Source organism: Orcinus orca, chromosome 11 (assembly GCF_937001465.1).
Source record: "Orcinus orca chromosome 11, mOrcOrc1.1, whole genome shotgun sequence".
In the NCBI taxonomy this organism is placed as follows: Eukaryota; Metazoa; Chordata; class Mammalia; order Artiodactyla; family Delphinidae; genus Orcinus; species Orcinus orca.
This window is the reverse complement of record NC_064569.1, coordinates 29,411,722-29,437,919: the sequence shown is the minus strand read 5'-3', so window position 1 is coordinate 29,437,919 and position 26,198 is coordinate 29,411,722. Positions and strand designations below refer to the sequence as shown.

The 26,198-nt window shown below is 35.7% G+C and overlaps 1 protein-coding gene across 1 annotated transcript in view; it reads right to left on the bottom strand.

Moving 5' to 3' along the window:
* Positions 1-1,637: 1,637 nt before the first annotated feature.
* LOC125960448 (uncharacterized) overlaps positions 1,638-26,198 on the bottom strand; it is a 130,178-nt gene continuing 105,617 nt past the window's right edge. Inside the window, exon 8 of the mRNA XM_049694429.1 lies at positions 1,638-6,143. Within this exon, the coding sequence (XP_049550386.1) occupies positions 5,980-6,143 (164 nt within the window). The 3' untranslated portion in view covers positions 1,638-5,979. The remainder of the gene's footprint in view (positions 6,144-26,198) is intronic.

The window sequence follows — 26,198 nt, the reverse complement described above, 5'->3', positions numbered from 1 at the left end:
TTTGGTCTTGTAGGTTTTTACCTTGCTCCTTCAACAACATATTTTTTTGTTTCCTTTTTTTGGGGGGGTGCTTTTGTATTCCTGTCTTACAGGTTGTTTGTCATGAGTCATCCAACACTGGAGTTTGTAGGCACTTGGATAGAGCTGGGTCTTGGTGCTGAGATGAGGACTTCCGGGAGGCCTCACTCCGATTGATATTCCCTGGGCTCTGGGGTTCTCTGGAAGCTTCATGGAACAGTAAAAAAAAAAAAAAAAAAAAAAGGAAGAAAGAAAATAAGGAGCAGTACAATATCAAAGAATAAAAAACAAAATAAAATTAGAAAGATAAAAAATCTATTAGGATAAATAAAACTATAATTGAAACAACTGCAACAAGGTAAAATAAATACACAACAGAAAAAAGAAAAAAAAATTGGGGGGGGGGAACAAGCCAAAAGGAAAAATCACTAACAAAATATAAAGAATAAAATAAAATTAGAAAAATAAAAGATTTATTATGAAAAATAAAAATATAAAAGAATCAACAATAATGAATCAACAAGGTAAAACATAACCCCAATCTGACAGAGCAAAAAGAAATAGAAGAAAATAAAAGAAAAACAGCCTTGGCTATGTGGGTGGAGTTTGGGGGGGGAACTTAGGCTGGGGCGGTGTTTAGGGTGGGTGGGTGACTTTTGAGTGTGGGGCGGGACCTACATGGGGCGATCTCCAAGTGTGGGACGGGGCCTAGGTGCGTGGGTGGGGGGTGACTTTCAAGTGCGGGGTGGGGCCTCTGCTTAGGACCTGAGCAGAAGGGGAGAGGCAGCACGTGGAAAGGAGGGCCTCTGGACTGTGGGCTTCCGGAGTTTGGAGGTAGGACCCTGCGTGAGGGTGTGTGGGTGGGGTTTAGGCCAAGCTCATTGGAGGGGGTCTCTGAGTGTAGAGGTATGGCCCTGGGTGGGGGTGTAGGGGCGGGGCTTGGGCTCTGTGCTGCAGGAGGGAGGCTCCGAATGCAGAGCATTAGGCCTGGGAGCCCAACAGGCTTCCTGGTGCTTAAGTGTACAGGGAAAGCACCAGCCGTGTTCCCTTCCCTTCCTTCGTGACCCTCCCCCATGGTCTCCCCCCATCGCTGCTGGACCCCTATCTGTGAGTGGGTCTCGCTGGGTGTAGGAACTCCTCCCCTCCACCAGCCGCCCCTCAGGGGTGCCAGTCCCAGAGGTCTGGCCTTTACTTTTGATCACCCTTCCCTCCCTCCCACTCCCTCAGGACATGCGTGGCTGGAGGGGCCCAGGTGGTGGGCAGGGGAAACCTGGCCATGCTCCCTTTTGATCTTCTTCCCTCCCAGTGGTCCTCCAATTTCCCCCTTCTGGCATGGGATCCCTTCCCCTCCCCCAGCCACCCCTCAGGGGGGCCAGTCCTGACTCGCCTCCACTTCTCCTCCTCCCTCGCTCCCCCCATGCCCCACATCCTACCCAGTCACTGGGGGTTCCTCCCATCCCCTTAGGTGTCCGTGGCCCCCACCATTGCCTGGTAGGTACCCTAGTTGTGAGGAGATGCAAATTTTGTGTCCTCCTAGTACACCATCTTGACTCCACCCTTCTCTCATAGCTACTTGATCAATCTGTCCTGCATGAAAAAAAATCACAACTCCATAAAAATCAAACTAACAGAAGAAGAAATTTATTAATATTGAATTAGAGTAAAATGGTTGAAACACCAGCTCCAGTTCCAGGGGTCAGGGATCACCAAGGCACGTGATGCTCTGGTGTTGAGGCCACGTGTGCATTTACTTGACAACCAACAGCTTTCAAGATCTTTCCGCACCGTTCATCCCTAAGTCTACCAACCAATTCCACTGCCCTTCGTGGGGCAAAAACTGTCTCTTAACATATTACATTTTTTTTTTTTTTTTTTTTTTGCGGTACGCGGGCCTCTCACCGTTGCGGCCTCTCCCGTTGTGGAGCACAGGCTCTGGACGTGCAGGCTCAGCGGCCATGGCTCACGGGCCCAGCCACTCCGCGGCATGTGGTATCCTCCCAGACCGGGGCACGAACCCATGTCTCCTGCACCGACAGGCGGACTCTCAACCACTGCGCCACCAGGGAAGCCCACACATTACATTTTAAGGCACAAATTATTCATTATAAACTGGAAGCCACTTTAAGAAATCTATCAAAAGATAGATTTTATGGTTGAAAATATGTCTGTGAATTTATATTAGGTCTCCAAAGTAATCAAAAAGAAAGAGGATGTCAAGTGAGTTCTCAAAGAAACAATTTTTCTTGTCATTCAAATTTTCAAAATTCATGTGTGTGTTCTTCTGAGCCAGTAAAATAAGTAAAATGAATTCTCCTGTTCCATTTATGAAATCTCTTCCTCAAATTTTGACATAATGAATTAATTTAATTCATCCTCAAGGCAATTTCAAGGTTTTCACTGTAAATTCCTTAAAGCAGAACTCAAATTTCATGGATTTCTATAAAACAAGGACTTTTTTTGGATCAAAATACTCCTAGAGCTATATACTAGTACAAAGCATTACACATTATTTGTTTATATACACTTTCTATACAGTGTCACTAAAGAACTTTGAAATCGTGGTTTCCATATTTCCCATTTTATTTAATTTTTCCACACAGTTTCACTGTTTGTTTTTTCCCTGAGTGTGAATTTTACATAAATTTTATTGAAAAATTATTTTAAAAGGAATTTAGAAAGAATTCATTCATGCACCTCCCACTCCCAACTGTACAAAGAAAAAATTTCTTTCTCTTGATTTGATTCTAAGAAATGGCATGATAATCTTAAACTTTTCCTTTCAAATCCAGTCCTTGTGCAAATTCAAGCTCAATATATTTACAACATGAAGCAAGATATGAACTAACTTCACATTTTCAAAACAGATAATCTTTTCTGCATGGTTTTTTTCTCTGTAAGGATTTAGAGTTAGCACCCATGATCATTAAAAAATATATATATATATATGTGTGTGTATATATATATACAAATTTTGTATATATATACAAAAAATATATATATTTGTATGTTGTATATATATATATATATGAAACTCAGCATTCTTATTCAAAAAAGTGTTCATACAAAAACCTGCCACTCAACTAGATGACAGTTTTGTAAGTCGCTTCTTTCTTTTTTTGACAACCTATTTATCCTACTATTTAAAATCCTTGAAGGAAGGCTTGCCATAAATGATAGTGTATTTCAAAGGTCATGTAATTTGTAATTTGTCATTCTTCATTTTGCAGGACATGGTTCATGATGTAAACAACACATGAGCAATATATTAACATGTTTTGCTGTCTTTCGGCGTGAATAGATTTTTCTCTTAATTTTGATGACAGTCAAGGCAAACTATACATTGTTCTGGTCAACTATGGGTTGTAAAGAAGAAGATATGTATTAAATTGTATATGTTGTTATGCTTTGGTATCTCTAATTGCTGTGCCTTGTTTGTTTGGTAGAGGTAGACTCTAAACTTCTAGAAAGAAACATACTTTTGATTATTCATTCATTCATTCATTCTTTTAAATACTCATCAATTCTGTCAAAGTGCTTATATTAAATGCCTAATAAATTCAAGAAAGAAATGATTTAGGTAACAGATGATGAAAACTGTGGAATAGTTTCTACTTTTGTGAAACTCATGGAAAAGCAAGAGAAGCAAACAAGCAATCATGTGAATGTGAGTTTTTTTTGTATGTGTGCTGTCAGGATGGCCTGCTTGCCAGACAGTCCTCTATTACCCTGTTTGTGGTGCTGACAGAGGAGGATTCCCATGCCCATTATATATTTCTCACCTTAGTGCCTCATATGAAGTAGAGAGGGCAGATCCTTCTTTGCGGGCTATGGTCAGACATGTGACTCAAGCTTAACCAAATGCACATTCACCCTTTCTATGTGGCTTTTCAAAGTGGGACATTTGGCTCAAGAATTGGGAGAGTTTTGTTTTGTTGTGTCATTACTATCATGACAGCAGTAATTGCCCTGGTAGCTCTAGCATGGCACCTGTGATCTTGGCAGAGGGACTGCTGGTGACATCTTGAATAGTATAAAGCTGTTGCATGTCCTTACCCTTAATTTCTGCTTTCCAGCATCCATGGACATGTGCCTTGTTATAATTTCAGTATTGCTGTCTCTCATTGATTCTATGAGGCTTTAATTTATATCTACTCCTAATGTATCTCCCTCTCCCACCTGCCAAAACACAAACAAACAAACACACACAGCTAGGGTCAGAAAGAACAGCTCAAATGTCCTTCACAGCTTAAAATAAAACTTATTGAACAATAGTTTATGTCCCCAAAGAGTGAAATTAAGATAAAAAGAACAGAATTTCTGTCCATGTGGGTACAGCATAACAGTCAAATGCACTTTGATTTCATATTTTTTTGACCTATTTTATCTTTCATTAAAACATGTAAAACACTCAGAGTAGGGCTTGGTGAGTAGTAATCATATGTCAGTATGAGCTATTTTATTATACAAAGGGGTGGAGCATAGAGGTTAAGAGCCCAGGTTATGGTTCTACACTGACTTTATTCATAAACTAGCTCTTCCATTTACACATCTGTGTGACCTTGGGCAAGTTACTTGGAAAGGTTACTTAACATCTCTGTGCCTGAGTTTCTTCATAGGTGAAATAAGGCTCATAATAGTATCATTCAAGACTGAGATTGATAATCCCAGCAATATTTATAGAAAAGTCTTGTCATATATTAAGCTCTCATGGAGTGTTATCTGTTTCTAGCTTCATCTAATTTCATGTCCATTTTCACAATAAATCCACTGAAATTTAATAATTATGTTATATATATATATATATATATATATATATACACTCTCTTCTTAATAATGAAAGGATTTATAGCTTTTCATGTTCTCTTTGAGTAAAGGTTTAGTATATTTTATATACTTTGTTATGTTTGGTTCTGTAAGTACTTAATTTCTAAATAGGCATTGTAATTTTGCTTTCTTTCAGAGTAATTAGAGCTATTTAAATGAGTTCTATATTATAATTTCCTACTTGTTATTGTGTTATTAAACTTATTAATTTCTCAAGTTATTGCACTGAGGCCAGAAACTGGTTTTTTTCTATTTTTAATAACTGATTAAAGTTTATTGCTTTGAGAACATAAATTTTGAACGTTTTTCAGATATTTGGGAGCTCTTTGCATGTCTATTTAGTCTAATTTTAAATTTCAGTATAAACCTATTAATTCAGACTTGTACTTATACTCTTCAAAATCGATATCATTTTTAAAGTTTTCTATGGACTTGCTTAAAATCATTTTGAGAGATGAGTTAAAGATTTCCACTTACATTATAAGACCAATATTAATCATCTTCTCATTATTCTAAAAGTGTTTGCTATTCATATTATTATATATTCTTTGTGGATCATGAATTTGTCCATTTTAATATTGATATTGCCCATCCTCCTTTTTTCTGGTTATTGTTGGTATTTATTTGTTTGCTTTTATCAAGTAAAGAAGGGTCTCTTCACTATTTGCCAGTCAAAATCTCTTCAGAACAGACAAGCTGTACTGGAAAGGAATAAAACCCAGGGTCATAGGCTTATTCCAAGTATCAGAGAATAGTCATGTTCTCTCCAAGTATTCTTTTCTTTAATTGAAGTATATTTGATTTACAATATTGTGTTAGTTTCAGGTGTACAGCAAAGTGATTCCGTTATACATTTGTATGAATAAATTAATATATATTTTTTTCTCAGTTCTTTTCCATTATAGGTTATTATGTGATACTGAATATATTTCCCTATGCTAGACAGTAAATCTTTGTTGTTTATCTATTTTATATATGGTCTCTCCAAGTATTCATTTAAGCACATGCCTGGCAGCCATGCCCAGTCAGTCTCTCCTTGACCCAGATAGGAGTTTTCCAGATTGACATCACCAACAGGTTTGACTTTATTTATGGCTATGCATACTCAGTGAAAAATGAAAATGCAGTGCTGCTTATTCAAAAATTCTTCAGAATTTCAAGATGGCAACAATAGAGCATTAAACCAAGTGTGTAGTCCTTCTGTCTGGGTCTGAGTGGATGCACTAGGTGCATGCCCATAAATCTGGCTCTTCTTGTACCTTCTTTTTCAATGGTAATGTTTCCATCTCCTACTTCAGCCACTTTGGGAGAAACATGGGGGAAAAAACAGGAATTAATTTTTTTCTTGCAATCACTGATTTTCAATTTTAACATAGAATGGAATAAAATCCATGGAGCTAAAGACACAGTTGAAGTTCAGCAGTCATAATAAACCACTAAGGTATTATATACTTCTGATTTTATAGTGTATACAGGATTATTTTTTGTAACGCATCTCCAGATTAAGGAATTTAAATAATTTAAGTCAAAATTATGTTTGGGATTTAAAGAATATATTTAAGAATGCATAAAATTTGCCTTTTATCCTTATCTGTAATTTTATTCTATTTTTACTCTCAATATTAACTTACAAGGTTTTTTCTTAGTTATATAATTTTTTACATTTTAGTAATGTGATATTCCTTATTGTTATTCATTTGAGTTTTATTCCAAAAACTCTGTTGTATTGATGACAATGATGGTGATTGATGATGGGGGAATAAAATGTACTTTATCCATGAATTATTTGTCTTAAGATTATCTATATGTAAACATCAATGACTCTAAGAGTTAGTTATGAAGTTCATAAATTAATCATTTACCGTTTACTCATTATGTTATTTTTGTTGATATAATTCTATTGATAAATGAATCTGTTGCAATTTCAAAGCTAGAAAAAATGTATTGCCACTTCTTCTCAATGTAAGTGTATTACTTAATTTTTAAATCCAAATGCATCATAATTCAAAGTTAATTGCAGAGACTTTTTGTTAAATTATCCCAACTTATCTTGCTCTTTGTATTTATAAGCTCTTTAATATTGCATGTACTCAAGATATCAAAGTAGCCTTAAAAACTTATTACAAATGATAGCTTTTTTACTTAGATTAATCTGCTACTATGATACAAAGGGTGTTTTATTAAATATTCATTTTCTTCTATCAGCACTGATACTAGTAATTTAAGTTTGGCTATAGAGTAATCAATTAAAGTAAAGCATGCTGTGTGAACACTAAACCTAACACATTAATTTAGTCTATTTTGACTACTCCTGCTGTCTTGCAAATCATTCCTATGGTTACAACACATTTATCAAAGTTTCTAATAGAAAAACATTCCATGATGGCAAGACCTATACTAAATAAATATAAGATTTATGGATAATAAAAATATTTAGATTTAATTTCGTAAATTAAGTGACATTTTCCTAATATCACAGAACACATACAATAAAAATGAGCTAAATACACTAAAATTTTGTTTAAATTATTGTGGAAAAATGACTGTGTAAGGTTAATCATAGAAGGTGTACAAATGATTATACAAGAAGAGCATAAAATTTAATTAACTCTGTGATAAATTAAGGATAGTGAACAGGCAAGTGACATCTTAGAGCTGGCATATAAGTGAAATTGTGTCCAAGTGTCACCTTGGTTGGAGCTTTTTCATATTCCTAGTAAGCAGGTGTCATTATTTCAACAGAATAAAAGGACAAGAAACTTTACAATGTTGTCTGAACTTTGGAATCACTATTGCAAATCCTTAAAATGATAGCATAAATGTGACTTTGATAAATGTACTTGTAGGGAATTTAACTTTACCCTAAAGAGGTCTGGCCTTTGCCTTTGCTCTCAGGGAGATATATCCTTTGGAAGGTCATGCCTGACAGGAGCATCTTTGTATAGGGGTCTGACCACACCAGATTAAGGTAGGGGTTGACCAGGATAGAAAGACCAACAATGTGATACAGAGTAGGGCTTTGGGTCATACAATATCACTTGAAATGGAGACTGAGATCAACCAGGGGGCAAGTGGAACCCCAGTAGCGACTGAATACTGAAGCTGAATACTGGGGTGAGCTTCCCTGGTTCATAGTGCTGAAACCTTAGGGTACTGTCGCACAAGGATACCAGGAAAGCAACACCTCCTGATTCCACAGAGAGTCAATCAAGTCCAGGAAGCACAGAGAGTCCAATAGGATACTATCAGAGAAACACACCAAGACACATATTAATCAAACTATCAAAAATTAAATACAAAGAAAATATATTAAAAGCAGGAAGGGAAAAGCAACAAATAAATACAAGGGAATCCCCAAAAGGTTAACAGCTGATCTTTCAGCAGAAACTCTGCAGGCCAGATGGGAATGGTATGACATTTAAAGTGATGAAAGGGAAAAACATACAACGAAGATTACTCTACCCAGCAAGGATCTCATTCAGATTTGATAGAGAAATTAAAACCTTTACAGACAACCAAAAGCTAAGAGAATTCAGCAACAACAAACCAGCTTTACAAAAAATGCGAAAGGAACTTCTCTAGGCAAGAAACACAAGAGAAGGAAAATACCTACAATAACAAACCCCAAACAATTAAGAAACTGGTAATAGGAACATACATATCGATAACTACCTTAAATGTAAATGGTTTAGATGCTCCAACCAAAAGACTTAGACTGGCTGAATGTATACAAAAACAGGACCCATATATGCTGTCTACAAGAGACCCACTTCAGACTGAGGGACACATACAGACTGAAAGTGAGGGGATGGAAAAAGATATTCCATGCAAATGGAAATCAAAAGAAAGCTGGAGTAGCAATTCTCGTATCAGACAAAATAGACTTTAAAATAAAGACTATTACAAGAGAGAAAGAAGGACACTACAAATGAGCAAGGGATGAATCTAACAGGAAGATATAAAAATTGTAAATATTTATGCACCCAACATAGGAACACCTCAATACATAAGGCAAATGCAAACAGCCATAAAAGGGAAAATCGACAGTAACACAATAATAGTAGCACTTTAACACCCCACTTTTACAAATGGACAGATGATCCAAAATGAAAATAAATAATGAAGGAAACACAAGCCTTAAATGATACATTAAACAAGATGGACTTAATTGATATTTATAGGACATTCCATCCAGAAACCACAGAATACACTTTCTTCTCAAATGCTCATGGAACATTCTCCAGGATAGATTATATCTTGGGTCACAAATCAAGCATTTGTAAATTTAAGAAAATTGAAATCATATCAAGTATCTTTTCTAACCACAATGCTATGAGACTAGATATCAATTACAGGAAAAAAATCTATAAAAAATACAAACACATGGAGGCTAAACAATACACTACTAAATAACCAATAGATCACTGAAGAAATCAAAGAGGAAATCAAAAAATACCTAGAAACAAATGACAATGAAAACACGATGACCCAAAACCTATGGGATGTAGCAAAAGCAGCTCTAAGAGGGAAGTATATAGCGATACAATCCTACCACAAGAAAGAAGAAACATCTCAAATAAGAAACCTAACCTTACACCTAAAGAAATTAGACAAAGAACCAAAAAAACCCCAAAGTTAGCAGAAGGAAAGAAATCATAAAGATCAAATCAGAAATAAATGAAAAAAAAATGAAGGAAACAATAGCAAAGATCAATAAAACGAAAACCTTGTTCTTTGTGAAGATAAAATTGATAAACAATAGCCAGACTCATGAAGAAAAAAAGGGAAAAGATTCAAAATATAGAATTAGAAATGAAAAAGGAGAAGTAACAACTGACACTGCAGAAATATAAAGGATCATGAGAGATTACTAGAAGCTACTCTATGCCAATAAAATGGACAACCTGGAAGAAATGGACAAATTCTTAGAAAAGCACAACCTTCCGAGACTGAACCAGGAAGAAATAGAAAATATAAACAGACCAATCACAAATACTGAAATTGAAACTGTGATTAAAAATCTTCCAACAAACAAAAGCCCAAGACCAGATGGCTTCAGAGGCGAATTCTATCAAACATTTAGAGAAGAATTAACACCTGTCTTTCTCAAACTCTTCCAAAATATAGCAGAAGGAGGAACACTCCTAAACTCATTCTATGAGGCCACCATCACCCTGATACCAAAACCAGACAAAGATTTCACAAAAAAAGAAAACTACAGGCCAATACCACTAAGAAATTTAGATGCAAAAATCCTCAACAAAATACTAGCAATCAGAATCCAACAGCATACTAAAAGGATCATAAAGCATGATCGAGTGGGGTGCAAGGATTCTTCAATATACGCAAATCAATCAATGTGATAAATCATATTAACAAAATGAAGGAGAAAAACCGTAGGATCATCTCAATAGATGCAGAAAAGGCTTTGGCAAAATTCAACACCCATTTATGAAAAAAACCCGGCAGAAAGTAGGCATAGAGGGAACTTACCTCAACATAATAAAGGCCATATATGAAAAACCCACAGCCAACATCGTTCTCAATGGTGAAAAACTGAAATCATTTCCACTAAGATCAGGAAAAAGACAAGGTTGCCCACTCTCACCACTATTATTCAACATAGTTTTGGAAGTTTTAACCAGAGCAATCTAAGAAGAAAAAGAACTAAAAGGAATCCAAATTGGAAAAGAGGCAGTAAAACTGTCACTGTTTGCAGATGACATTACACTATACACAGAGAATCCTAAAGATGCTACCAGAAAACTACTAGAGCTAATCAATGAATTTGGTAAAGTAGCAGGATACAAAATTAATGCTCAGAAATCTCTTGCATTCCTATACACTAATGATATAAAATCTGAAAGTGAAATGAAGGAAACACTCCCATTTACCATTGCAACAAAAAGAATAAAATACCTAGGAAAAAACCTAAGGAAACAAAAGAGTTGTATGCAGAAAACTATAAGACACTGATGAAAGAAATTAAAGATGATACAAACTGTTGGAGAGATAAACCATGTTCTTAGATTGGAAGAATCAACATTGCAAAAATGACTCTACTACCCAAAGCAATCTACAGATTCAATGCAATCCCTATCAAACTACCAATGGTATTTTTCACAGAACTAGAACAAAAAATTTCACAATTTATATGGAAACACAAAAGACCCCAAATAGCCAAAGCAACCTTGAGAAAGAAAAATGGAGCTGGAGGAATCAGGCTCCCTTCTTCAGACTACACTCAAAGTTACAGTAGTCAAGACAGTATGGTACTGGCACAAAAACAGAAATCAAGATCAATGGAACAGGATAGAAAGCCCAGAGGTGACCCACGCACATATGGTCACCTTATTTCTGATAAAGGAGGCAAGGATACACAATGGAGAAAAGACAGCCTCTTCAATAAGTAGTGCTGGGAAAACTGGACAGCTACATGTAAAAGAATGAAATTAGAAAACTACCTTAAACCATACACAAAAATAAACTCAAAATGGATTAAAGACCTAAATGTAAGGCCAGACACTATAAAACCCTTAGAGGTAAACATAGGGAGAACAGTCTATGACATAAATCACAGCAAGATCCTTTCAGACCCACCTCCTAGAGTAATGGAAATAAAAAGAAAAATAAACAAATGGGATCTAATGAAACTTAAAATATTTTGCACAGCAAAAGAAACCATAAAGAAGATGAAAAGACAACCCTGAGAATGGGAGAAAATATGTGCAATTGAAGCAACTGACAAAGGAGTAATCTCCAAAATTTACAAGCAGCTCATGCAGCTCAATACCAATTAAACAAACAACCCAACCCCAAAATGGGCAGAAGACCTAAAGAGACATTTCTCCAAAGAAAATATACAGATTTCCAATAAACATATGAAAGGATGCTCAACATCACTAATCATTAGAGAAATGCAAATCAAAACTACAATGAGGTATCACTTCACACTGGTCAGAATGGCCATCATCAAAAAATCTACAAACAACAAATGCTGGAAAGGGTGTGGAGAAAAGGGAACCCTCTTGCACTGTTGGTGGGAATGTAAATTGATACAGCCACTATGGGGAACAATATGTAGCTTCCTTAAAAAAGTAAAACTGGAACTACCATACGACCCAGCAATCCCACTACTGGGCATATACCCTGAGAAAACCATAATTCAGAAAGAGTCATGTACCACAATGTTCACTGCATCTCTATTTACAATAGCCAGGACACGGAAGCAACCTAAGTGTCCATCAGCAGATGAATGGATAAAGAAGATGTGGCACATATATACAATGGAATATTACTCAGCCATAAAAAGAAACAAAATTGAGTTATTTGTAGTGAGGTGGATGGACCTAGAGACTGTCATACAGAGTGAAGTAAGTCAGAAAGAGAAAAACAAATACCATATGCTAACACATTTATATGGAATCTAAAAAAAAATATGGTTCTGAAGAACTTAGGGGCAGGACAGGAATAAAGACGCAAACGTAGATAATGGACTTGAGGACATGGGGAGGGGGAAAGGGTAAGTTGGGACGAAGTGAGAGTGGCATGGACATATATACACCACCAAATATAAAATAGATAGCTAGTGGGGAAAGCAGCTGCATAGCACAGGGACATCAGCTCGGTGCTTTGTGTCCACCTAGAGGGCTGGGATAGGGAGGGTGCGAAGGAGACTCAAGGAGGAGGAGATATGGGGATAAATGTATATGTATAGCTGATTCACTTTGTTATAAAGGAGAAACTAACACACCTTTGTAAGCAATTATACTCCAATAAAGATGTTAAAAAGAAAAAAACAAACAAACAAAAGAAACATCCTCACAGATACACCCAGAGTAATGTTTGACCAAATATCTGGCCACCCTGTGGCCCAGTCAAGTTGAGGCATAAAATAAACCATCACACCTTCCATAAAACTCATCTCTTTGAAAAACAATTAGCAGAACAGGAATGTTTTTGAAACCCATATACACTGGCAGAAATATATAATAATAATTTATTCTAGTGACAAGACCAGTGATATTCTCAGGATGGAAGCTATTCAAAATAGTTAACTTGTTACCAGGTAGATAGTAAATCTCAAGAAATTATGTAATTTTGGAGCTTGGTTTTGGTCTCTTTTTCTTACAGGTTGGACATTTGGCAGTAGCAGTAGCTAGATTAGCCTTAGTTAGTGGGAATCCATGCTGTTGGTCTCTCTCTCTGCCATCATGACCACTCCATCCTCTAAACAGTGTCTCATGAAGGCCTTCATAGTACTATTTGAAGAGATTAACATGCTATCCTGAAAACAATGGATTCATGTGCTGCGCTCTGCAATGTTTAGATAGTCCGAGATCCCTTTGGACTACATTATAGCAGAGGAAAAGGAATTACAGCTCAACAGCAAAATTTGCAAGTGTTTATTACACATTTGAAGTGAGCAAAAACTCTCCCTGATCCTCTTTTCTTACTGAAATAGAAAAGAATGCATATGCCAAAACAATGTCCATATACCAGAACCTGAGGCTCTATCTGTTCTAACAAAGTTACCACATCCATCATGGCAACTTCAATCAGGGCAACTACTGGGTTGAGCTTGCAGCGGTCTACGGTCACCTTCCAGGATCCATCTGGTTTTTGCAAGATCATTGCTAGGTAACTTAACTGGGGATGTGATAAGGACCACCATCCTTGCTTCTGTTAGAAACTCATAGCTGATATAAATCTCCTAAACTCTATATAATACATATATGATACAATTTTTTATTTATATATTTTCACTTACTTTCTCATGACAGGAACAGTTTCAGAGGCTTCCATGTGGCTTTCCCTATTTTGGTAGTTATCTACAACCAAGGACCCGATCTGGAAGTTGTACTAACTTCCAAGTATGTTAATACCAATTAAACATTCAGGGTCCAGGGAAATGACCATCAGGTGGTCTATGTAAGTGATTTATTACCTGTCTCCCATATGCCCCCATACATATAGGAAGGCCACAATAATGTTTCAAAGTATTCGTAGTTCAATATCACAGAAACCCTATAACCTATACCAACAGTGCTAAAAATATGAGTAATCCCCATCTCGCAATTTATAGTCAAGTGAGTAAATGGCCATAATTTTCTTGAGGAAAAATGCAGCAAATCATTGCTTTGTATACATGCTATGGTACTGCAATTGTTCCACTTGGAACCACTGTTTAGTGGGCTCTGATTCTGAACAATGGTCCCCAGTCTGAAACCTATGCAAGGAATCATGACATATTTATTAGGGTGGCTATCCTCAGACGCCCAATCACCAAACCTTGATTTCTTCTGCTGGTTCAAGCTGAGTAGTGACTTTGTCAGACACCAATCTATTTTGCCCCTAGGGAGGTCATATTCTATTAACCATCCTTGTAAGTCCCTGTGTATCTGGTTCCCAGGGCTATTACTCCAACTTTGCTAGTGATCACAACATATGTGGTTAAGTACCACCTGGTTACTGACAGTTAACTGCTGCCACCTAGACTCTACTATTTTAAAGTCCATTCATGGACATTGTTTTCAGCTAGATAAATTCTGTAACAGTATTTTCTATCTCCAGCCCTAAAATGAAAAGTAGAGACACTACTGAATTTATTTATTTTTTTTCCTGTAAACGGGCCTCTCACTGTTGTGGCCTCTCCCGTTGCGGAGCACAGGCTCTGGACGCACAGGCCCAGCGGCCATGGCTCACGGGCCCAGCTGCTCCGCGGCATGTGGGATCCTCCCGGACCGGGGCACGAACCCGCGTCCCCTGCATCGGCAGGCGGACTCTCAACCACTGTGCCACCAGGGAAGCCCCTGAACTTTTTAATGATGCTGCTTCCTGTCTCACCAGGCCATTCATATGGCCTTGATAAATTTTGTGTCCTTGGGCCTTCCCAAGGAACATAACCATCATGCTTATCTTCTGACTGTACATATTACATCCATTCTAGCACGTCTACTTCTCTGAACTTTTTAATTTCTTTATCCATCATCTGACATTGCAGTTCATGCATTTCAGTTTTGCTCAGCTTGGCCACTGTGTGTACCATGCCATGTACTGGGAGCCACCTTATTAGTTTGTACAATGTCCTGAGGTTCTTTCCAGGACACTAAATCCTTTATCTCCAAAGAATATTCTCAGGTAAATAAATTCTTCCCTTTCCAATTCTATGTTCCAGTCCCTTTGATAAAGAATCTTCTAACACAGTGCCACTCATACATCCCAGATGGCTACTGATACATGTCAGATAGATTTGCAGCATCTTTAAATTACAGTACTTTGTTTATGAAGCCAAGTGCATCCTCAGTTGCTTGATATTCTGACTTAAAACCTAGGTATAAGCCAAGTGGCCAGGAGGGAAAGTGAGGGCAGATCTTGAGTGGTATATCTGCTGCCTTGCAGGATTATTGAGATGACTGCTCTTAGCAAAAAGGAATGGAACACTTCTGCAGGCTTAGAAGAGTCAGAGGAATCAAAAGAATCAAAATCTTCAGAAGCAATCATCCGCATGTCTAGATTCTGTGTGTTAAAGCTTCAGATTTTCCCAATGGGGGCAATGCCCTTGGTATAACAAATCTGCCAAGTTTAACCTCCTTTGAAGTTAGTCGCACAGACTAATAAATCTCAGGCCTCACGTTTGGCTTTCTCTGCACTCCTGCTGCAAAACGAGGGCTTCTTTGCCTCTACCAAGGAGTCCCTTTGGCTTTCACATCTCATTTTTAATTCATTCTTATTTTCTTTATCATTCTATTATCATTCTGTAGAGAAATTATAGCCCATAAGAGTGTGACAGAGAGGGGACTGGAATTACAGAAATTGAGGAAGGTATTAATGGTCTAATGGTCTCCTTGCTCCTGGATGAATTCATGTCCATGTTCATAAGAGTGCACTCTCACTTGTGAATCCCATCATATCACTTCCTTTCCCAAATCTCTTCAGGATAAACCATATATATATATATAACAAGACTGTATTATCTATTCCCCACCAAAATAGTAAACTCATTTCCTGTTGCTCCCTTTTGTGGCATTTTAAATTCTCAAAAAATATGTAAATATAGAGAAGATCAATAATTATCAACATATGTCCAATCGTGTTTTGGCTCTGCCCAAAACACGATTACTTTAAGGTTACTTTAGGATTACTTCAGAGTTACTTTAACCCCTGAATAGTATAGATGAAAATCCTAAGCATAACATTTCATCGGGGAAAAAATAGCATAAGGACTAAAAAAATACAAAATAAGACAAAAGCTTTTCCAGCTATCCACCCACAAATTTAACAATAAACCCTTAATATTAAAAAATCTAGTCAGTGTATATATCGGCATGATGTATCATAATTTATTTCCAAAGTTGTTTTATTGAAATCAGAATCCCAACAGGGCTCAGAATATTGACAGCTTGGTTGATTATTCTCTTGTCTTTAAATCTATAGGTTGTCCCTCTCTCTTTTTTCCATGACGTTTATTCTTCCTTGTGGGTGGTCATTTGCCTTGTAGAGTTAACAAAATTTTGCATTTTTCTGTGTGTATTCCTGTTTTATTTTTAACATATTTCTCCGATTTTCATGTTTTTCTTTTTTAACAAATTAGTGATTGGGAACTACAGTTTTGATTCAGATTTGATTGGTAAGAGTTCTTCATAGTTGATGTGCTACACTTCTTATTTCTTCACATTAGGGAGCACATAATATCTGGTTGTCTCAAGTTTTATGTTCTTAAAATTAATCACTAGGTTCATTCACTTAAAATCCCCCTCGATGTGTTATGATTCTTAAACACTAATACATTTAGATGTACTGTTTTCTCTATGGTTTTGAATGCCCACAGCATACTTTATAGTATTATAAGAATTATTTTAAAGAAAAAAAGCAATTAACAAGGATTAATGTGCAAGAATGCTTTTATAGAATGTTTGGGGATAGAAACACATTTAATATCAAGTAATAAAGGCACAGATAAATTATGTGGTACTTGCATAAGATGGAATGTTTTGTAGGTATTAACATGCTTTCAAAAAATATTTAATAACATGGAAAATGTTCTTCATGTAACGCTACATCAAAAAGTGCTGAAGACACAGATTGTTCCTTAAGAAAATACAAAAGCTTATCAAATGTAATTTCAAGAGCAAAGAAATAATATGTAATTTTAACTTCCTAGTGTTTCTGAGCGTCTGTAAATATACTAAATTTTAATTTAGGATAATGGATAATAAGAACCAATATTACTAAATATCAACAAACTGATTTGTAATTATACATGGCTGAATAAAGTTGTTTCTTTTGCCCTTTACTCAGTAATTTGGTGCCAACAACAAAAGTAAAAATTAATGAAAAATATTTTAAGTGCATCTTCAGTAAGAATAAAAAATATTTTTTTTACCTCTCAAAAGAAGATTTTGTTAGCATAAGGAAATATGACCAAACTGAGGAAGAACCGTGAGATCGTACGATTAACAATACAGATCTCAATAACACAAAACAAAGTTCTAAAATTAGGTGACCATCCTTGTGTTTCCTGAATTAAAGTCTGGGAAAAGGAGCAGGTTTCTTCAGGAGAATTAATGAGTGCTAAGAAAACACATCGAAACCAAATTGTATGGATAAGGTTTTCTCGTATAGAATTGCTGGCATAGCAACCAAGTGAGGACAACTTGAAATCCCCATAAGAATGACAAATAAATTATGAAGAATCCAGAATATGTGCTATGAAGGTATTTTGAAAAAGTTATAAATCTATAAACAGACATGAAAAAGTCTCTAAATCTTACCATCAAATAGAAAGCAAAATCCAAAACAATACAGATTAGTCCAATGTTTATATTTCCATCAATTTGAATAGTTTACATTTAACAAATTTCATGAATTAAACATATAGACAAAACATTCATATTATTTTTATTTTAAATTTTGTTTTGTTGAACACTGGTTAGTTTGAGCATTTCATTGTATTTATCACATTTTTTACATTTGCTTTCCTGAATTTCTTCTTCCTGGCATTTATTCAATATAATATTTACCTTTATTTTTTAATGAAATCTCTTGCCCCTATATTGATTATTTTGCATTGCAGAAGTTATTTCTCTATTTTGAGATTTGTTTAAACTTTTTGAAGCTTTTGGTGTTTAACCAAATCATTATGTCTGCTTTTACAGCTCAGAGTTTATTATCTCCTGTATTATTTCAGTAATTTTATGCTCTATATATTTAAGTCCTTATTCCATCTGAATTTTATTTTGATTTGTATTTTAAAATCTATATAAGGAGACCAACCATCTGCTAACTAAAATGTACATATGTATTTTGCATTATCATATCATGATATTTGTGCCCTACAGAAATCTCTGGATAAAGCATACTACTGTAGTTGAGGGGACGGGCAGGGGGACAGCGTGTCCTTAAAGAGAATAACTTACCATCAAGAGAAGAGTAGGTCCTTTGAGAGAAAACAGAAACCTAACAGAAAATGTTAACTTGCTGGACAAGAGAAAACACATTTCAAGTTTCTCCTTAACCACTATTCTACAGAAGGCCAAGCACTTGAGTGTATTCACTTTTGACAGTAGGGGATAGAGTGTATTAAATAATTTTGATACTCACTAGCTGATCCCATGAAGATGGGCTGCTGCTTCGGTTGCTTTGGAAAACCATAAATATCTATTTAAAACTCAGTTTGTGAACATCTGTGGTTAAGTTAATCAAATATTTTATCAACGTTTCTTCATGCATTCTCAGTTCCACGAGGTGAAAACGTGCTTCATTTTCCCCCCCCTCAGTCCACCATTCACCAGAGGAAAGTTCTCGTTCGTTTGCAGCATTATGTTTTTATCAGATCAAATATTGGGCAATTATCAGCTTCATCTTGACTTGTGTCTTCAGAAATGTTGAAAGGAATCTGAAACTAGTAACTGATAAATAACTATGTCACTTTCTGGATTAAAAAAAATCTTGTAATTTGTAAAAGTGACTGTTTCATGAAGTTACAATTTTCTGTAGATTGGATTTTATTTTCCACCTTCTTTCACTTAACTCTTTTCTCATCACACCTAGTTTCTATTATTTTCTTCTGAATTCTGAGAAAAATTGAGTATGTATGTATGCCGAGTATGTATTTCATTGCATTGATTTTCTAAGGAATATAACTTGCTGCTTACTGCTATCACAATGATTTTAAATTTGATAATTCTGTTTTTAATCAGGAATAATAATTTCTTTATAAATCTCTAGAATAATAAAGAGGCAATGATAGCTTTGAATCAGGTCGAAAATGGAGTGGTGGTTAGACTCTGGGTTTCTGGGGTTCTAGGTATGTCCCAACCACATCTGGGGCTTCCCATGTCTAGAGGTGCCTCAAGCAAGGAGGGCTTAGCTCACACTTGGAAGGCCCCTATTTACTTTGTCATGTTCCCCAGGGTGGGAGTCAGCTTGCTGAACGCCTTCCTGTTTGCACCAGAGAAAACATAAGAACCCAAGTTTTTGTCTATCCCCATCTCTGCGTCAGGTCCAAGCCCTTTTCCTAGAGATATGGTAACCATTCTTTATTCTATAACCCTCATTTGAAGCCACTTCTGACCTGCAATGAAGATGAATAAAGAAAACCTGGACCATTGTTCTACATCATGGACCACAGCTCAGATTTGGACTATTCTTGCACATGGACCAGTAAAATGTATAGGACCTTAAGCCCATGTTTGTTATTTGTATCAAATGATGACCAGTAGACTGATTTTGCATCACTTTTCTTGTAGCAGGAGATGAATTAAATAAATAACTTAGGTAAAAAAAGAAAAGGAGAGAAAAAAAGGTAAAGTTAAGAGGAAGACCATGTATCACTCCCCCCTTTCTTGTTGCCCTAGATTCCATCCTTCCAAGCAAGGAATCATAACATTTATATATATATATATATATATATATATATATACACACACATACACACACACACACACACACACACACATATAACATATACATGCACATATATATACACACGTTATTTATGTTTTGTGCAAATAAACTTTCTGCACACTACCTAAAATACAAAAATCGATCAGTTACAATTAAAGTTCCCACTACTCAGCACTGTGCAAAGAGAAAATTGGAAATATCAGTTCGAGATTAGTTCTCATTTTGATGCAATGGTCTCAGCAGAGGTGGATCTAGAGGAAGTGTAAGGTGGCAGGTCTTCTATGATGAATGGCTTATTAGAGGAGAGTATGAATTGGTAATAAAAAACATGGGATTTCAGTTCACAATACTGATATAATTTGTGAGGTGAAAATAGCTAAGAATTTTTCAAAAATAATGACAGACACCAAACCATAGATCAAGGACTCAGAGGAGTCCAAGTGGGATAAATAATAAAAAAACTTTCACCTGGCATGTTGTGTTCAAACTACAGAAAATCAAAGAAAAAATCTTGAAACACACACACAGAAAAACAACACCTTACCTATGAAGAAAGAAGTATAAGATTTATAGCAGACTTCTTGTCATCAACAATGCAAGCAAAAAGAGAGTGGAGAGAAATATTTAAAATGTTGAAATAAAGGAATCACCAAGCTAGAATTCTGTATTAAGGAAAATTGTTCCTCAAAAATGAAGGAGAAATAAAGACTTTCTCAAATGAACAAAAATGAGGAATTTTTCACCAGTAGATCTGCCTTTCAAAAAATGTTTAAAGAAGTTTAATTTTTTTAAAGTTTAGAGAAAGAAAATGATGCAGGTTAGAAACTGAGATCTATGTAAAGAAATGAAGGGCATTAGAGAGGGAACACATAAAGGTAAAATAAACCCTTTTACTTTTCTTTTTCTTACTTGATTTAATATAAGTGTTCAAACTAACAACAGCAACAATATATTGGATGAGTATAGCTTATTGATAAGTGAAATGAGTGACATCAATGTTAGAAGGGATGAATACGAAATATTTTAAGGTACCTACACACTCATAAAATAATATAGACCTATTTAGAAGTGGACTTGTAAATACATGTTGTAAATACATGTTGCCATCCTTAGGGCAACCACTAAAATCATTTTTTAAAAAGAAGTATAACTGATTTGTTAAGAAATGAGAGAAAACAGAATCATATAAAATGCCTAATTAAACCAGATAAGGCAGAAAAGGGTAGAATATTAAAAAATAAGAAGTGCAATGAATAGAGAACAGTACAGAAAGGGGAGAGATTAATCCAACTATACTCATAATCACTTTAAATGTGAATGGATTAAATGCAGCTATAAAAATTAAAAACAGAAAATGACAGAGGGGATAAAAAAAACAACTGACTATATGTTGTCTGCAAGAAACCCACTTTAAAAAGAAAGACATAGATTATAAGTAAAGTGATGAAGAAAACTATACCACACTAACACTAATGAAGGGAAAGCTGGAGTAGCTATATTAATGTCAGGCAAAGCAGACTTCAAACAAGGAAAATTATCAGGGATAGAGAGAGCATTACATAACGAAAAGGGGGTCAATTTTCTAAGAAGACTTAATCCTTAATGTGTATGTGCATAACAGCAAAGTACCAAAATAAGTGAGGCAAAAACAGATAGAATGGCAAGATGAAATAAACAGCTCTATTATTATAGTTGGAGACCTCAACAGACCTCTATCAGTAATTGACAGATTCTGCTTACAGAAAATCAGTGAGCATACAGTTGAACTGAACCACCATCATTATCAACTGTATCTCATTGACATTTATAAAGTACTTATCCAACAGCAGAAGATTACAGTCATCCCTTGGTACCTGAGGGGGATTGGTCCCAGGAGCCCCTGCATATACCAAAATCTGCTGATGCTCAAGTCCCTCATATAAAATGTAGTAGTAAAATGAATGGAAATTTCAATCCAAGTTGATTGAATCCACAGACGCGAAACCCAAGAATTTGAAGGGCTATTAAAACAACAATAAATACATTAAACGTAAGATTTAATTTAGCTAAATAGACAATTATTATTTATTTATGACATACCCAATTTAACAGGACATAGAAAGTCTGAAGTATGAGTGACAAAGAATCTAAGGGGAGAATACTGATCAAAAAGAAATGGATTTAGTTATAATAATATCAGAAAAAGAAGTCAAAAATACTTTCAGGGATTAAAAGATATTTACTATGATAAAATGTATGAATCATTAAGACCTAGTAACTCCAGCTTCTCAAGCTTCTATAAATATAGCAACTCAGTCTTCACAAGGGAAAATTGAAAATCCACAAACTGGGAAATGTTCTCACACTTCTTTCACTTAATGCTATGTCAAAAAATATTTATAGATATAGATAGGTAGATGACAGATAGATGAATGAATGGATGTGTGTGTGTGTGCACATGCACATGCATATGTGTATCTTATAAGAGTCTTGAATCAGCAACTGAATTATTGAATCTGACACTGACCTGGGGTAACATTCAGACACTTCAAAAACATCTAGATAAGTGGTCTGAGGTATCAATACCATCTATTAAACAGAAATGATACCCTCTCAAGTTGTTAGCATGAGAGATATGGAGGCCAGGTGATAAGCTGAGTTCTGACCCAAGCCCAACTCACAGTGTGCTCACTGGTTCATAATGAAATTTGTGGATATTTATCCCGTTCCTGATATATAAGTGGAAAAAACACAGTTAGTGATAGAACACCCCTTGTCTTGCTTTTCAAATTTGTGTAGGAAAGTCAAATGAAACTGAACTGAACTTGTCTCCCATTCCAACAAGCTTGAAATCAACAGCAATACTGCATTTCTGGAATTATTGAAGAGATGTGTATTACTGTCAAAGATATGGAAAATGTAGTAGTTGTGATTCCTAGATATCCCCATTTAATTTGCTTACATGGCTTTAGCACAACAGTGATGGATCATGGCACATAAACATGGACTCCTGTATATTTAACAGGTGGTAGCCTGATTTTGAATTGAAACTGCTATGTCTACATATGATACCCTGACTAAAAAAGCTTATCATAGACATTACCATTGGAGATTTAGGTGTGCATCTATTGGTTTGGAAAATAATAAATAAGTAAATTTTCAATCTCCATTAAGTGTGTGTGTGTCTATGTGTGTGTGTTTATATGGTAAGGACCAAGGACGATAGTTCCACCTTCACGGTTTTATATAAGTATTATATCAACTCTCTTGCTTTCTACATAATACTGTATATAGGGCATTTATGATCTCAATAATCCATAGAAGATACCAGTAATTTGCTATATTGATTACATCAGAGTGCTCATTTAACCCCTTTGGGCCCCCACGGGAGTGGAGGAAGACTGGACAGAGAGGGAGAAGGGGCCATTGAAGGTACACTATTTACTATGGGATTTAACTCCTCAAAGGCCTCCCAGTAGCTTCAGATCTGCTCAAGAATCCTTCATGTCCTGCTGGTTTGCAGCGAGTGGCTCACAGCTTCAAGGCCTCCTCTGCCAGATGGAGAACTATTTCAAACATCCTGCCTCTATTTTGTACTGTAGCAATGCAGACAGGAGACCTGACCCCATTTTCAGGTTCTAAAGAGAAATTCTAAGTACCTGAAAGACTGAGGAACATGGTGGCTTTTATTTAAGATGTGGAGATAGAGAGCACATACCTGGACTTGGGCCTGCAGCAGCACCAAATTGCACCAAGAGTTCCCTTTATTTTCTCTCGCATCTCTGTTTCTCCTTTTCTCTCTGCTGGACTAGCCACGGGGACTCCAAGTTCTTCATTGTGTGGTCCTGGTACCAAGATTCTCCTGGGAATTATAAAGCTATTCACCTTCTACATCGAGCACTTCTTATTTTTTCCCCAGCAACATAAGTCATCCTTAAGAGGGGTCAGGGTGCTAGCTCTTAAATATATTTTAGTCATCCCTTTGTACATTAAATTCTCTTTCTTGGAGACTGCTCCTGACATGGTGTTCACCGTGCTCTCAGCTGGCCTCCTGAAGTTCTGCCCTGCCTTCCCCACCAGGTACAGTTCAGGAGCTGCCTACCTCAGGGTGATAGGTTATCTTCTAGTTGCTTTATTCCTTTCCGTTTTACATTTAGAGAGTATAATTGGAATACATAAACTTCTCTGTGACCACAGCTTTATTTGCAACCCACAGGTTTTGTTATGGCATATTTTCATTATCATTCAATTAATAAAATTCTAATTCCCATTGCGACTTTATCTTTGACCTACATAATGATCAGAAGTATGTTTTTAATATCCAACTATTTGGTAAAATATTGGTTATACAGGTTTAAATTTCTTGCTTATTCAGAGCCTTGTTTTATAACCAGAATATAGTCAATTTTATAAATGTGCCATGTGCACCTAAAAATTTCTGCATAATATATATATTCCATCATTGTCGGTGCAGTGTTTTATGTAAATTTAGGCCAAAGTTTTTAATGATGGTATTCAGATCTTCTATAATCTGCTGATTTGTTGTTGTGGTTCTATGTTACTGATCTAGGTAATTTAGATTTTTCTATTTCTACTTAGATTTTTGGAATTTCCCTTCATATATTGCATTGAAGTTTAGACTTATAATATATTCCTTGTAAAGTAACAGTGGGTTTTATTATCCTGCCTTATCGCCAGTGATACTTTTTGCTTTCAAATCTATGTTAACATTAAAAAATCTTCTGCAATTTTACTTATTGTTGTTATGACATAATTTTTGAATCCTTTCATTTTCAATCTGACTCTTGTCTCTTGTAGGTGGCATAGAATTAGGTTTTTGGTTTGTTTCAATAATCCTTGTCCTTTAATTTCAGTATTTACAGTTAATGTATTTTCTTATAGACCGTTTACTCCTTGCTTACTATTTGTCCCACCTTGTTATGTTCCTTTAGCTCTTCTTTCTTCCTTTGAGATTTCTTCAAATCCCATTTTCCCTTGTATTAGCTTGTTATTTTTACATAAGTAGCAGTTACACATGTACCATGACTTATTAGCTCTTTTACTTCTTCTCAAGCAATGCTGAGATCTTAAATTTCTTTTACTACTTTTTCCTCTTCCTTTTGTTGTAATGCATTCTAATGTTTGATATATTTTATTATTACTCTTTTTTGCTGTTAGATTTTATTTAGGTTTATCCACTTATTTATCCTTTCTGTTATACATAATTCTTTATAAAGTCCTTATTTTCATCTGTGATAATCTTCCTTCTGCCTGCAGGTCTCCCTTTAGAATTTAATTCAGTCAGTTCTGATGAGAACATATTTTCTAAATTTTGTTTGTCTGCAAATTTCCTTATTTCATCTTTCCTTCCAAACAACATTTTCTCTGCCTCTAGAATTCCCAATGCGCAGTTCTTTTCTTTAGCACTTAAAAATGTCATTCCATTATTTTCTAGTATCCAGTCAGTTTCGCTGAGAAGTAAGCTGTAATCTCAATCCTATTGTTCCTTTGAGAGTAATCTCTCTCTTTTTCCTCGGGCTGCTTTTAAGATGTCATGTTTTTCTTTGCTGTTCATGAATTGTACTGTGGTGATCTTAGGTGTGGTTTTCTTTGTATTTGTTCTTGTTGCTTTTTTTTTAGTGCTTATTGAATTTAAGGCTCCATATATTCTTTTTAGTTTTAGAGAACTCTCAGCTGTTAATATTGTTTTCATCCCAATCTCTCTCTCCTTTTTTCTTTGGACTCCAGTTTACACATATGATAAAAATGTTTATTGTGGCCCATATGTCTCAAATGCGCTTTTGTGTACTTTTTATTCTTTTCGTTTCCCATGCTTTAGTCTTAATATTGTTACTACTCTATCTTCCAGTTCACTTACCTCTGTTTACCTGTGTCCAATCCACTACCGAGTTTTAAATTTCGTATAATTTTTAATTCTATCAGTTCAACTTCAATCAGTTTATAGTTTCTAGTTGTCAAGTTAAATTCTTCACCTTGTCATCTATTTTCTTGAACTTGATAATATTTACCAAAACATGTATGAACTTGAACGTTTAGGTCATCTATGATTCTGATTCTTTTTTGTTTTTTATTCTAATTCTCCTTTTCTTGGTAGTCTTGGTGGTTCTTCAGTGAATACCAGACTTGGGATATGACAAGTTGTAGAGAATCTGAATGACATTACAGTTGTCCTTTGAACAACCTGGGTTTGAACTGCACAGGTCCACTTATGCATGGATTTTTTTTCAATAAGTAATACAGTACTACACGATCTGTGGTTGGTTGAATCCTCAGATTCAGAACCACAGATAAGAAGGGCCGACCATAAAGTTATATGGGGATTTTTGACTGCACAGGGAGTCAGCGTCTCTAACCCCTACATTGTTCCAGGGTCAACTGTATTTTCTTGAGGAGAGAATTTCCTATTCTTAGGTAGGGAGCAGAGGGGAAGATCACCTCAGTCACTGGAC